This window comes from Crocodylus porosus, unplaced genomic scaffold (genome assembly GCF_001723895.1).
Source record: "Crocodylus porosus isolate Cpor-Errol unplaced genomic scaffold, CroPor_comp1, whole genome shotgun sequence".
Taxonomy (NCBI): Eukaryota; Metazoa; Chordata; order Crocodylia; family Crocodylidae; genus Crocodylus; species Crocodylus porosus.
Window position 1 is genome coordinate 16,207,132 of NW_017728910.1, and position 13,659 is coordinate 16,220,790.

The following is a 13,659-nucleotide window of genomic DNA, read 5'->3' on the forward strand; positions in this document are numbered from 1 at the left end:
TTTATTAACAAGATGGAGAAAATATAACACATAGATACCTTCTATTTTTGTTATTAGTCTTGGTTGAAAGGCAGAAGCCCAACTGAGAAGGTCCTTCATGACCTTCTTGCACAAGAGTCAGACGCAAAATCCCTGTTGAAAGCAAAGTTAACTTCTCCACAGGGGTTAGGAAGGAGTGAAGAGATGTTGTGGCCCAAGCTAGAAAGGAGAAAAAGACATATAAAAACAGTCATTCCAGTGTCAAACCTGCAAGGTTTCTCAATGAGCCAGCTAGAAATCACCCAAAGGATTTTCTGCACACGCTTGCTGTATGAGTCATGGCTTAGAGACACTTAGTGAAGTCCTAGTGCTACTAAAGCCAGTAATAGTCCTTGAGGGAGTCGGGATTCCTCCCACAATGTGGATAAAAATACTGAAAGAGGGTTGGAGATTGCCACTTCAAGTGAGGCTGGTTATATCTGTGAACAGCTGTTTGGGTCCAGGTTCTTCTCTTACATCCAAATTAATTGCACCAGAGTTGTTGGAGTTTACCTCAGGGTTTTCACAAGCATTAGTGGGATGCAGATGTGGTCCCTGTACCTCTCACAACTGAATGCTTCAGCATATATTTAAAACACTAAGGCACAAAACAGCATTTTGAGATATTCAGTGTAAAACATCATTTCCCTCTTTTATTTAATGTGATCACCATAAACCTTGATTAAAAATATGAGACTTTTTTAAATAAGAAATGATCTTGACTTTTAGATAAATCAGTTAGGAATGTAAAAGCTGTCCAGTACCTTGTCACATGTGGCTTCAGAATATAAGCTTTATTATGTATATTATTCAGAAGCACTGTACATCTCAAGCCAAGTTCAATCCTAAACAGAATGTAAAAAAAGCCATATATTAGGTGCTATCCAGTATTTAATTTAAAACATGGTCACACACCTGCAAGCCATTACTCGCTTGAGCATTGGCCAAGAAATTAATCAAGTTCAGAGCTTTTCCTTTAACCCAATGAATTACTTTTATTGTTATGATACTTTTCAAAGTAAATGAAATTATCATACATGAGATGCAACATCAAGCAATTCCTGCCACTCTTTTGTGTTCCTCAGTTATTACCTGCAGGACAAATCTTCAGCTGGAGTAAATCATTGCAGCTCCATTATGCTTCAGTTTTGCCTCTCTGTTGGTCCATGGTTTATGCACATTGGTGCATTTAATTTTGGTGCACATTATATGGTCTAACCATCGCGCTGCATTTATATATTAGGAAGACACTCCCTTCCCCCCCCCCCGATTTCTGTATTGTAAAAATGAAGTTTCCTATTATCTCACAGACTTCCCCTGATATTTATGAACATGTAACTGTTTAAACATTACCTCAGTACTTTTTCATACATGTTTTCCCACAGGACTTTTTCAAAGAGCAATCGCTCAAAGCGGGACAGCTCTCTCCAGCTGGGCAGTGAGTTTTCAACCTGCAAAATATGCCAGGATGTTGGCTACTAAAGTTGGTTGCAACATGTCAGACACTGTAGAATTGGTGGAATGTCTACAGAAGAAGCCTTATAGAGAACTTGTTGACCAGGACATTCAACCAGCGCGATACCATATAGCCTTTGGACCAGTAATTGATGGTGATGTGATACCAGATGACCCTCAGATACTAATGGAGCAAGGAGAATTCCTCAACTATGATATAATGTTGGGAGTAAACCAAGGGGAAGGGTTAAAATTTGTTGAAAATATAGTTGATAGTGAAGATGGCATATCAGCTAGTGATTTTGACTTTGCTGTTTCTAATTTTGTTGACAATTTATATGGATACCCTGAAGGCAAAGATATATTGAGAGAAACTATCAAATTTATGTACACTGACTGGGCAGATCGACACAATCCTGAGACAAGAAGGAAAACATTGCTTGCTTTGTTCACTGATCACCAGTGGGTTGCACCAGCAGTGGCAACAGCAGACCTTCACTCCAATTTTGGATCCCCTACATACTTTTATGCCTTTTACCATCATTGCCAAACAGATCAGGTACCTGCCTGGGCAGATGCAGCCCATGGGGATGAGGTCCCTTATGTATTAGGAATCCCTATGATTGGTCCTACTGAATTGTTTCCTTGTAATTTCTCCAAAAACGATGTTATGCTAAGTGCAGTAGTGATGACATACTGGACAAACTTTGCAAAAACTGGGTAAGTATTAGTGAGGAAAAGTAACTTTCTATAAAAGTTGAGCTGATACCACAGACCTTTTTTGTTGTGTTCACTGGGGACTGCATGGGTTAACGGGAACAGACATGAGTAAGGGTTGCAGTAGTGGGCTGGGAGTTATATTTTTTCTAATGTCCCTGTTCTTGGTATTAAGTGCTCTAGGTGACCAGTCTATACCTAACAGCTTCCCTGACATTTTTTTCAATTATAACCTGATGTTTCTCTTTCTCATAGTGTAATGACTGCCCTTAAAAATATTTTTGGGCCTTGAAAGATATTGATGCTTTGAGAGAGATTCTCTACATTTAAATTGGGGAACTCTGCTGCAATGACTAATATGTCTAGTATTTAAGTGTGACCATTGTATAAGAAATTGCAACACGTATCATACTGACTAAGGAACATGCTAAGGTGGTACATAGAAATTATGAACTGCAGAACATAAAAAAACAATTTAACATATTTGATCATACTGAAGTATTGGTGGCATTTGGATTGCATGAAATAGATGCCAGAAATGAAACATCAAGCCTTTTAATAGCGTGCTCTTATGAAAATAACAGGCAGTTAGGAATTTAAACTATTGAGGTCCAGAACTAGAGAGATGCTGAGCACTATCAGCTCCTGCAGACCTCACTGGGAGTTGACGACTCTTTTCAGCACTCAGGTACTCATTGGATCAGTCTGTAAACTGTTATATACTATGCCAAATTACCTTGCTGGCCTCTTACTTCAAAAGACATGAATTTAAGTTACGTATAAAACAAGCTTAATCTCCTCTCACCCTAGTTTCTAGTAGAGGGTAATCCAAATCAATAGCACGGACTGTTGTCAATGTTTTCTGAAGAGAGAAGAGATAGAAAGTTAGTGTTGCTGCTGATTGAGGCACACGAAGCTCATTGACAAACCTAAGCAAGGGAATCTTGCCCAGTGATGGTTGATTTTAAAGACCGCTGTTAGAATTGTCTTCAGTTCCTCATATGCTATTTTCTTACATGCCTGGTTTACAATTACGGTACAAAACCTCTGACATGCAAACATCTAATCTTTTTTTTTCTTTTCCTTTTGTTTAGTGACCCCAATCAGCCAGTCCCACAAGACACAAAATTTATCCATACAAAGCCCAATCGTTTTGAGGAAGTAGCATGGACCCGATATTCTCAAAAGGACCAATTGTATCTTCACATTGGATTAAAACCACGCGTGAAAGAACATTACAGGGCCAATAAAGTGAACCTGTGGTTAGAATTGGTACCTCATCTGCACAATCTTAATGACATTTCACAGTATACCTCTACCACAACTAAAGTGCCATCAACTGATATTACTTTCAGACCAACAAGGAAAAATTCTGTTTCTGTTACTTCAGCCTTTCCCACAGCCAAACAAGATGATTCGAAACAGCAGCCAAGTCCGTTTTCAGTGGATCAAAGGGACTATTCCACAGAGCTGAGTGTTACGATTGCAGTGGGAGCATCTTTGCTGTTCCTGAACATTTTGGCCTTTGCAGCATTGTACTACAAAAAAGACAAGAGGAGACATGATGTTCATAGGCGATGTAGCCCACAGCGTACTACTACCAATGATCTTACCCATGCACAAGAAGAGGAGATAATGTCCCTCCAAATGAAGCACACTGACTTGGATCATGAATGTGAGTCTATCCATCCACATGAGGTGGTTCTTAGGACCGCCTGTCCCCCAGACTACACCCTAGCTATGAGAAGGTCTCCTGACGATATTCCCTTAATGACACCCAACACCATTACAATGATTCCCAACACTATACCAGGGATTCAGCCCCTACACACATTCAATACATTTACTGGAGGACAGAACAATACTCTGCCCCACCCCCATCCCCATCCTCATTCACATTCAACAACCAGGGTATAGCCAGACAAGATGAAACAAACTTTATTTTTTGATGGATTACAGTAGGTGAGATTATGGAAGATTACTTGGCTTTCAACCTACAAGACTCTTAATATTTAAATATGGAGGAATATTATGTGAATATACATATCAAGAACTTTGGGGGTTTTGGAAAAAAATGAATTGTACATATGTACAAATGAACTTAAACCAACCCAACCGTTTGCAATTGCTTGAAGCAGTTGTCCTGAATGATACTTTTTCATTTACATTCAAGTATTCATTTTTTGAAGATTTAAGTTACATAATTGAATTAGGCATGTGCAACACAAAAACGAAAGAACTATGACTGAAAAGTAAAAAAAAAATCTATAAATATGCACAAGGGACACACTAATGGAATGTCAGATAATTTTCACCAATTTTTATTTGGAACTGTTTTATTATGTAGACCATATTTACATATTTGGATAAGTACACAAAGCACCAATGCTGTTAAGGCCTTAGTAAGGGGCTCATGCTAAAATCTGCCAGTCAAACAAAGAAGTTTTAAAGCCTGGCAGGTAAAACATTATCACATAAGTGCTGTCAGTATAAAAGTTGTGGGAATAAGGGAAACTGGATATTTTTAGCACGATGTGCATGATAATTTATATGCTTGGTGGCTGTGCTGCTGATTAAGCCGTAATTAAAATTCTTCTCATCCCATTGGAGTTTTTAATAGAAGCTTCCTCCATCAATTGGCAAACCAAAAGAAGATTTTCTTAAAGGGGCAAAAGTAATTACAGTAAAATATTTCACAGTAGCTTCAGTAATAGAAGGAATTGTGGTACTTCTTAAAGGTATTTGATGGTCCTGTAGGTATGTAGTGGTGAACACTCGCTGATATGAATCCCAGGAAAAAAATCTCTGTGTTGTTAATGTTCATTTCCACCTAATAATACTATAAAATGTAATTTGAATGGAACCTCTTTGATGAAGGCTTTATAATTTACTGTGGTTAAGTTACAATATATTTAGTTCATATTGGTAAGGTAAAGTGTGTCCAAAGATTTAATTGAAATGTTATTTTGCAATATTAAGAAGCCCCAGTACTACCACTCTGATTACAGCTCTCAGTCATTGGTTTAACTCACGTTGCATGTGACAAAGTGTCCTGATAATATTTTAATATGAAGTTATTTCCCTTTTTGGTACACATTATCTTTGCCATTCAAGTGAATCAATTGGACGAGATCTCTATAGGGTGTAAATGTAGATGCAGAGAGTACATAAAGTTGGAGACCTCCAAAAAGTGGAAATTTTTAAACCAGAATCTTACATATATTTATGCGATTTTTAAATGAATGTCCTGAAATCACAAAAAACTTTTCATTCCCCTTTTGCTTTCCAGTAATGGTATAATCAATCCTTTCAAAATGTTTGTATATGTAATCAGATGTACATTTATATAAAAAAAAATTGAGATGGACTTAAGAGCACATCCCAGATAAATACTTTCTCTCTTACCTGTACTATATTTCTATTAGACAAAAGTTATGTGATTTTTTTTTTTTACATTTTTTCAAATTACTAGCAATTTTGATAGTTTGTAAGATAATGCAAAGAACTTTCTCTGACAAACTAACTGCAGTAACATTTCTTTTCAGTTACTCTTTTTCAAGAATGAAGGCTTATTACACACAAAAAAATTGTATACTACTTGATGGAAAATTACTTTGTACTTCTTGGCCATATTACTGGTCATTGAGTGAAATAAAGATAATCTGGATAACAAATATTATTCCAATGCTAAGAGACCTGATCTTTGCTCATTAAAGAGCTAAAATGTTTATTGCTGTTTTGTCATTTTTTAATGAAGTAATGGTAACTGTCTCAAATAAAGAGTCATTTCTTAAGGCCAGTCTGGTTTTTGAAGACATGAACATGCCTTCTACATATAATAGAACTGCATATGTACAAACCAGTCCCAGCTAAAACAATTCCTTATAAAAACCTTGACATTGTGAATGTATGATGTCTTAGTGCTAGATGATTTCAAATTACTCCAAACTTACCATAGTTTTTTCAGCCAGAAGTAAAAAAAAAATAAAAAAGGCAAAAAAAAAAAAGTTTGAAAAAGCCATGGAACAGGCCTAATCGAAATAAATGTGCAGTACTCCATGAAATGAAAATCACCTGGTTCACACTATATGGGTGATTAAACTTTTGTAGAGTCATTGCTAGAAAGTTATCCTTCAAGGTGCTGTTAAGAATACCAACAACAGATTTTAAAACCAACAATTCAAATAGCCTCCTCCCTACCTCCCTCCTCTAAAACCCCGCTGCCTCCTCTCTGCCTCCTCTTCAGGCATTTCATTAAGCTAAAAATAACAATGAATACAATAGAAATTATGGTCCCTGGCTTGGAAAGGTTTATTTCAGAGAGCAGCATTAAGGGTAATCTTCAGAGTCTTCAAAATCCAGAGTGGTCTATGTACAATTTCTGCCTGATGTGGTTGTGCTTTTAGACTGTGACCTGCCAGTGTAAACCAATAAAACGAATTGTCTGCCATCTGATAATTATTGTTTAATAGGAAGATTGTATTTTGCTATGTTGATGAAACAAACTAAAACAAAAAAGAACAAAAATATGGATGGCCATAAACAAGATATACATGAAATATGATTTTATGTACTTTTCTTAACTTTATCAAAACCAAATAACTTTCTACTATAGTTTGATGGTGGCCATATATCTATATCTATATCTCTATATATACAGTATCTGGTAATTGTTTACTTTTATTAGTTCTAAAATAAATGATTTAGGTAAACCAAGCATGACACTACACTTTTTATTTCTGTCAGCCAACAATAGTATAAATGTAGAAGGAGGAGGCGACAATGCAAATTTCATAACTTTAAATCCTGTTCAAAAAAGTTTATTCAAGTGATGCAGATATCCTGAATGACATTTCAGTTGGTGCTTTATTGTTGTAGTAGAGTCCCTGGCTTTCTGAAAGTAAACCAACACCCCACATGTGAATATAACTTTAAGAAAGGTCAGAAACTGTTTTTAAAGCTGAAACATAAAAAGAAATAGAGGAGACATTTTGAAATATTTTATTATGCTTATGGAATTTAATTGTGTATTTTTATCTGATTTTTCCCCATAAAAATAAGCCATGGAAAACCAAGTTTTATGACGTTTGTTGTATCCTTTCATTGGAGCAGATTTGCAATGAAATCAGGATATTAGGATTTGGAACGTTTAGGTTTAGCAAACATTAAAAGCCTGTGTTTTCTGCTTTTATGTTTTTGTGAATATGTTCAAGGTGTTTTAAAGAAAATTTGATCATTTCAAGAAATCAGTTCTATGGAATCACACTTTCCTTTTTCTATTAAAACTGAAGACAAAACACTGTGCTGCATGGGCCTTTGTAGGGAAAGAAAGCATATTATAACTCATTTTACTTAATATTAGTAATGATGATACATATTATATTCTGTCCAGAAACAATTTACAGACTAGGGTAGCAATCTCACTAAACAGGATGTTTTGTAGGAAAACATGATTACTGTTGCTATTACATGGATTAAAAAATGGCTCTTATAAACAGTAATTTTAAAATTATCGTATATGGTGGTTTTCTAAAACACAAATATTGCTGTGGAAAATACCAAGGTGAAAAGAAGCCTAAACAAATATGTTACAGCTTTAAAGACGCCACTGCATAGAAATTACTGGGATTTCAGTTGCGAGTTTCACTGATATATTCTGACAAATCAAAACAGAACTGAATTCATAGGAAGCTGTCAAACACGATGGCATTTATTACGTTTGCTAATTGTTTTCTTCTGTGGTATTAATTCAAAGTATTGACCTTTTTCCCTTTTCTAGTAATGATTTGTTATAGGCTATCACTTTTTAATGTAAGAACATTAGATAATTTGGTTATTATTGTGAAAAGATGCTCCCAAATAAATTAAATGAGTGGGCACTTCCTTGCCGAGGCTTTGTTATCATTCATTCAGCTCTCTTGTTAAGGTGTCTGTTGCAGCAGTTGTTCGGCCTTTTTTTTCGAGTCAGTAAACTAAGGGAATTTCCCTAGCAAATATTACAACCTCTCTTCCATTTGAAATGGTAACAATTACATGATTTAGCTGTCCTTCTGAGGTCTCCAAATAAATGTGATTGATTTGAAACATGCACTGGTGAAGTAGATTCTTTCACTTAAACATGCTGATTCGATTTAGTTTTGGCACTTTACTAAATTTGTATGCAGGCCAGAAATTAACTACATTTAATAAAGTGTTTAACAGTACGATACAGAAGAATCAATGAATTACCGCAAGCAGTGTGTGAAGCGCCTTTTGTCTTGGGTTTTGTTAATGTTATTGTGTAACTGATTTCTTATTTGCAGATCCAGTGGAAACTTGATTTAGCAACAGGGTGTATAGTCAGTGTATCGCATGTTACCCCTTTTTGTCTGGTGAAACAATGTTGTGTAAAATCTCATTGGATTGACAGATGACTGATTTCCAAATCTTTCATGGGCAATTCAATCTTCTTTGCTTGCTGTAGACAGTAAATAGGCCTGAAAAACTTCTGCACATATGAAGCAATGTGGTTTATTTAGAAAGTTTGCTTACGCTTTTTTGTTTTCTTAAAGAATTAACTAACATTTGAAATGGCAAAGTAAGGCTTGGCCTTAGCCTAATCTTCCCACCTGTTGAGGCTGTTGGAAAAATTGTTGTTGACTTCACTGGAAGTAACATCACACCGTAGAGGTAAATTGTGTACTTTGAAGTAGTTCAAGTGAAGACAAAGCAGCATGGAAGTTCTGGGAGTGACATAGAAATTTATTTGTGACTAACATTTTTTGGCACGTTATATCCGTTGTTTCTGTTCTGGTGAATATGCCATGCCACAGGCCTTCAAAACTGATGCATAAACAAGGCATATTTTCTGTGAACTTTTTGTGGATACAGCTCAAGGGCAAGTGTCGGCGTTCTGGACTGAAGAGAATCTGGCACCTGATCCTGTCTTTCCCCATTGTCAGGGGCCAGATGCTCCGTTGATGTAAATTTCTCATAGCTCCATTTGACGTCCTATTTATCATAGCTTCATTGAAGTCAGCGGAGCTATGACAATTTATACCAGCTGCGGATCTGCCTCCAGGCCTTGAATGTTCATCATGGCTCATCTCACCCTTTTGCACATCTTGCACCCTTTTGCAATATTTGGAAGTGCATAGAACTGCTAGATTTATGAATGTGGTTGGGTAGCTGACTGTGCTTTACAATGTGCCTGAAATCATTTGTATGGCTGTCCAAAACACAAAGGTTGGAACTAACAGATGCTGTCTAGCTTTAGTGACATATCGGTGCATGTAAAAACTCCACAGATTAAGTTATTACAGAGAAAATATTTCCAGAACCAGATTTTCAATATCAGAGTTACTTTTAAAGGATATTTTAATAACATATACTCAACTATGGGCCGGAGCCTCAAGAGTTAAAATGTACCAGCTCACCGGTAGTCAGAGAGAGAGATACCAGATGAGGATCTGGTCTAGGATATTTTACTGCTGTGTGTGCAGCTTTCCTCTGCTCCTCCTTCCTGTTTTTGACTGGTAAAGGAAAGTCAAATGTTGAGTCAAATCTTGTTTCTTAATTTCAGCGATGTTAGTTCCGATTTGGTGCAGACATCAGAGTTCTGCCTATCTGCTATTTCTACAGTATTGGAAACTCCAAGTATTTAAATGTCTACAGATTTTTGTCCTGAGTGGTTAGAGAGTTTAGAGATTAGGTTTTCAAGGTTTTCCCTTCAGCCATAAGGGCTGGGAACATTTTCTTTAGGAAATGTAATATAAGATAGGAAAGGTAAGAAAGTAATACAAGCAGATGTTCAAGAACGTAACCACAGATCATAAGAATCCTAATACACCTGTTAGCTTATAACACTGACACTGTGGCGTATAAAAAGCAAGCGCGTATAGTTTTGGTCCTGTTGTGGCTAATGGGAAATTTGCTATTTGATTGGAAGAAAGATTGAGCCGGGAGTCTGCATATATTTCTATGCAACCTAAAACAGGTTGCTTAAATAAATATGACCTTGGGTCCTTCAGTCTTTGGGACAGTTTGAACAGTCCATGGGTCAGCAATCTGTAGAGTTTATCACTGTAATAAGGGGACAGGAATGACAGGGGGAAGAGAGAAGTAATTCAGTTCTTCATCAGGTAGCTGGCAGAGTTATCCAGCTTTGTGGTGTGGCTATACGCAAGGATAGTGTCACTGTTGTGCCAACTTGCACAGCCCTGGAACCTTCCGCTACCAAATCGTGGTTCTTCCTGGACAGTATAACCACTGCGCAGCTCCTCTGCCCTCTATCCAATGTGCTTAAGTATATCAAGGGAAGCTGTAACCCTAAATGATGTATTAACTCTTTCATGTGTATACATTATATCGTTAATGGTCTTCCTGGAGCAGGTGTTTAAGTCCTTGCATGTTTTAAATGTGACTACGGAAATGCATACTCTTGGGTATTTGATCATAATGTCTTTAGATATATGTGCATCTTTTAGTACCAAGTAACATATGGTGGGGCGCATATTTGTTTTGAGTTAATATGCTAAACAGTGCAGAAAATGTTAGTTCAAAATTAATTGAAAAATCCTACACTGAACAGTGTTCTGCCTTCTTCATTTTCAACCTCATTTTTAGTCTAATTCTTCTACTCTGTTTGACTGATAACTACAATATGGTTATACAACCCTTTGTTTTTCTTCTTCGTTAATGCATTGTCCAACTTAAGGCTGCTTCAGTGTTATGGTAAGTGTAGATGGGTAGCCCTGAGAATCTGACCAAATAGTTGAGAAGCAAATATTCTTCACATTTATGCCTGTGTCTATCTGGATTTCCATTTAACATGACTTGGATGGTTTATATAAGTTGAAATGCCATGAGGAGACTTCTTTTAAGAGCACTTGCTCAAATCCAGACAAGGTAAGCCAGTGTCCAAAAGTCATTATCCTCTGACAATGTTTGGAAGCCTATATGAAACAAAGTGCTGATTTTGCTAACATTTACTAATCTCTGATTTAGCTAGTCTCTAAGGTGCAAATCTGCCCTGCCTCCTGCCGTTTTTTTAAGTTGTAGCCAAATAAACTGTTGCCTTCCTTTGCACTGCAGCTGGAATTGCTGTCCTCCTCTGACTGAAAGTGAAGAAAATGTGGACCACTGATCTCCTTTGTGGGTCAAAACTACTGTGCCCACCCAGAATATCAAAAGGAAGAAGGAAAGACAGCAAGGCATGACTTTTGGCTTTTACCCATAGCCAAGTGCTGGCCTTGCAACCACTTGTTGGATCATGAAGAGGCCAGGAAGGGATCCCACCAAGAATGACTGAGCCAGGAGCTTTGTTAATCATGGTCATGTTTTCTCCCTCCATGAGCGTCTAAATGAGCAGTGCCTTTCTGTGCCTGGTTAGGTTGAATGACAGAAGGGCATGACTGGACTCATGAAAAGAGACTTTTCCAGAGAATCAGCCTCAAAATACTCTGCTGAGGAAAGATTCCAGGTACTTTTGTTTGCCCTCCCCATTACATTTATTTGAAAAGTGGCCTTAAATTGTTCTTACATATAAACAAATATTGCAAATATTTGTATGCTTAGGTTTGTACTGATGACAGTTTCTCTTGAAATGTAACTTTTTTTTTCAATGACACAGTCATACTGTACCTTGTAAATACAGTTATGTCCCTGGTGTTGTTATTTATTTTTTAATAAAGTTAAGCAAGTGGAAGCTCCAGATTAAAGGCACTTTGCTAAGCCTTTCTATGCCGTTAGATAAAAAGACAATCAGCTTCATTTGGGTTGCAATGAATTTGTCCTCTTTCCTCCTAATCTGAGCTGGGATTTGCCATAGTGAGGAAACATTTATACTTGCATTATCCCCAGCAAGGCAGAATGCTAGTGCCAGCGCTCGACTCTTAGCCAAACTTCCATTGCAGGAAATTCCTCGTTCATATGTTTATACTTGATCTTTGATTGGGAGCCAGGCACCATCCCATCTGTCATATGACTGACGCAGGCACAAATGGAATTATGTGCCTTCCCATGTTGGTACTTTGGTCTTCATCATCATACTATCTAAGGATACTACTACACTGCTGCTTGCTGTGTAGCATAGAGATATCCAGACTTAGAATACCAGAAGCAGTCCTGCCAGCACAAAGCTAACTGCAGGCAGATTCACCTTCCTCTCAACATGGTAAATTAGCTTGTGTTGCCACAGCATTCAGTGCTATGGCTGTGTGAAGCTTCAATGGCTGATTTGATCAGGCAGAGATTCAGCCGGATTCGGCAGCCAAATCTCCGAATCTGAATCAAATCAAGAGAACCTTTAATCTCTCCGAATCGAATCGGAACAGGAGAGATTTGATGCTTCGGACATAGACACAGATTTAAATATTTTTTCTATGTACCTCGAGGTACCAGGTGACTCGTAAACGCTGAAATGGTGGGGCAGGTGGAGCATCCTACAGGCGTGCTGGGCGGTGGGCTTAGGAGCAGGCCAGAAGCACTTCCAATCCACTTCCAGGTCCACCACAGAGTGCATGGGGGACCCTCTCCCCAACCCCCAGCTCAGCAACTGGTGCCTCCTGGGTCTGGGGGTGCACCTGGGGTCCCTCCACAGCTGATTGTCAAGCCAGAGAGGCGTGGGGGTGTCCCCCACGTGCTCAGCAGTGGACCCAGAAATGGACTGGAAGTACGGGTCCACTGCTGAGCATGCGGGGGGCTCCCCCACGCTCCTGTGGGACGCTCCATCTGCCCCACCATTGCAGCATTCACAAGCCGCACCTGGTACCTTGAGATAGATATGTAGAAAAAACATTTAAAGTTGTGTCTATGGCTGAATCGCTGATTCTCCAAATTAGCATCGAATATTCAGATTCGGATTCGGCCAAATGGAATCTGGACAATGATCTGAATCAATTAATTGAATCACTGTCCCCCAATTTGGGCCAAATCCAAATCAAATACGTCCCATTTTGCACACCCCTATTCCGTACCTATCCTCACTCTTAAAATTAACTTGGGTAGCTCTACGCTACTCTGCGGTGTACAGGCTGTCGTACAGAAACACCCTACTTTTTATCATAATTGTTAATATATTTATTACCACCACACTTTGTGAGGCAGGAAAATACTATTCTTATTCCAGTTGTTTACAGATGGGGAATTAAGGCTAAAATCACATAGCCTTATTAAGGCTCAAATCAGAAACCTGTGACTGACTGTGGAATTAAATACCCATCTCCAGAGTCCAAATCCAGTGCCCCAGCCAGTGAACTGTTCTTCCCCTACTTGGGCTGCACAGACTGATGTTACTAATTACAGCTGTGAATATCAGTTTTTCAACAAAAAACTGATATTTCTTCAGACCATGGCAATGAGAGTGGCTCTGGCCCAAATAGCTGCAATTAAGTTAGTGGAATTGCTCCAAATTTACCAGGGTGTAATTAGGAAATGGATATGTTCCCCATATCTCTAAAGCTATGCCCCTTGATTTGTCTGCCTTCTCAA

General features: G+C 38.0%; 1 protein-coding gene across 2 annotated transcripts in view; it reads left to right on the forward strand.

Moving 5' to 3' along the window:
• NLGN1 (neuroligin 1) overlaps nt 1-7,377 on the forward strand; it is a 490,728-nt gene extending 483,351 nt beyond the window's left edge. For both annotated transcript variants that reach the window (XM_019532744.1, XM_019532745.1), the window contains exons 5-6: nt 1,404-2,193; nt 3,285-7,377. In XM_019532744.1, coding sequence (XP_019388289.1) covers nt 1,404-2,193; nt 3,285-4,107 — 1,613 coding nt within the window. In that variant the 3' untranslated portion in view covers nt 4,108-7,377. The remainder of the gene's footprint in view (nt 1-1,403; nt 2,194-3,284) is intronic.
• Nucleotides 7,378-13,659: the final 6,282 nt, after the last annotated feature.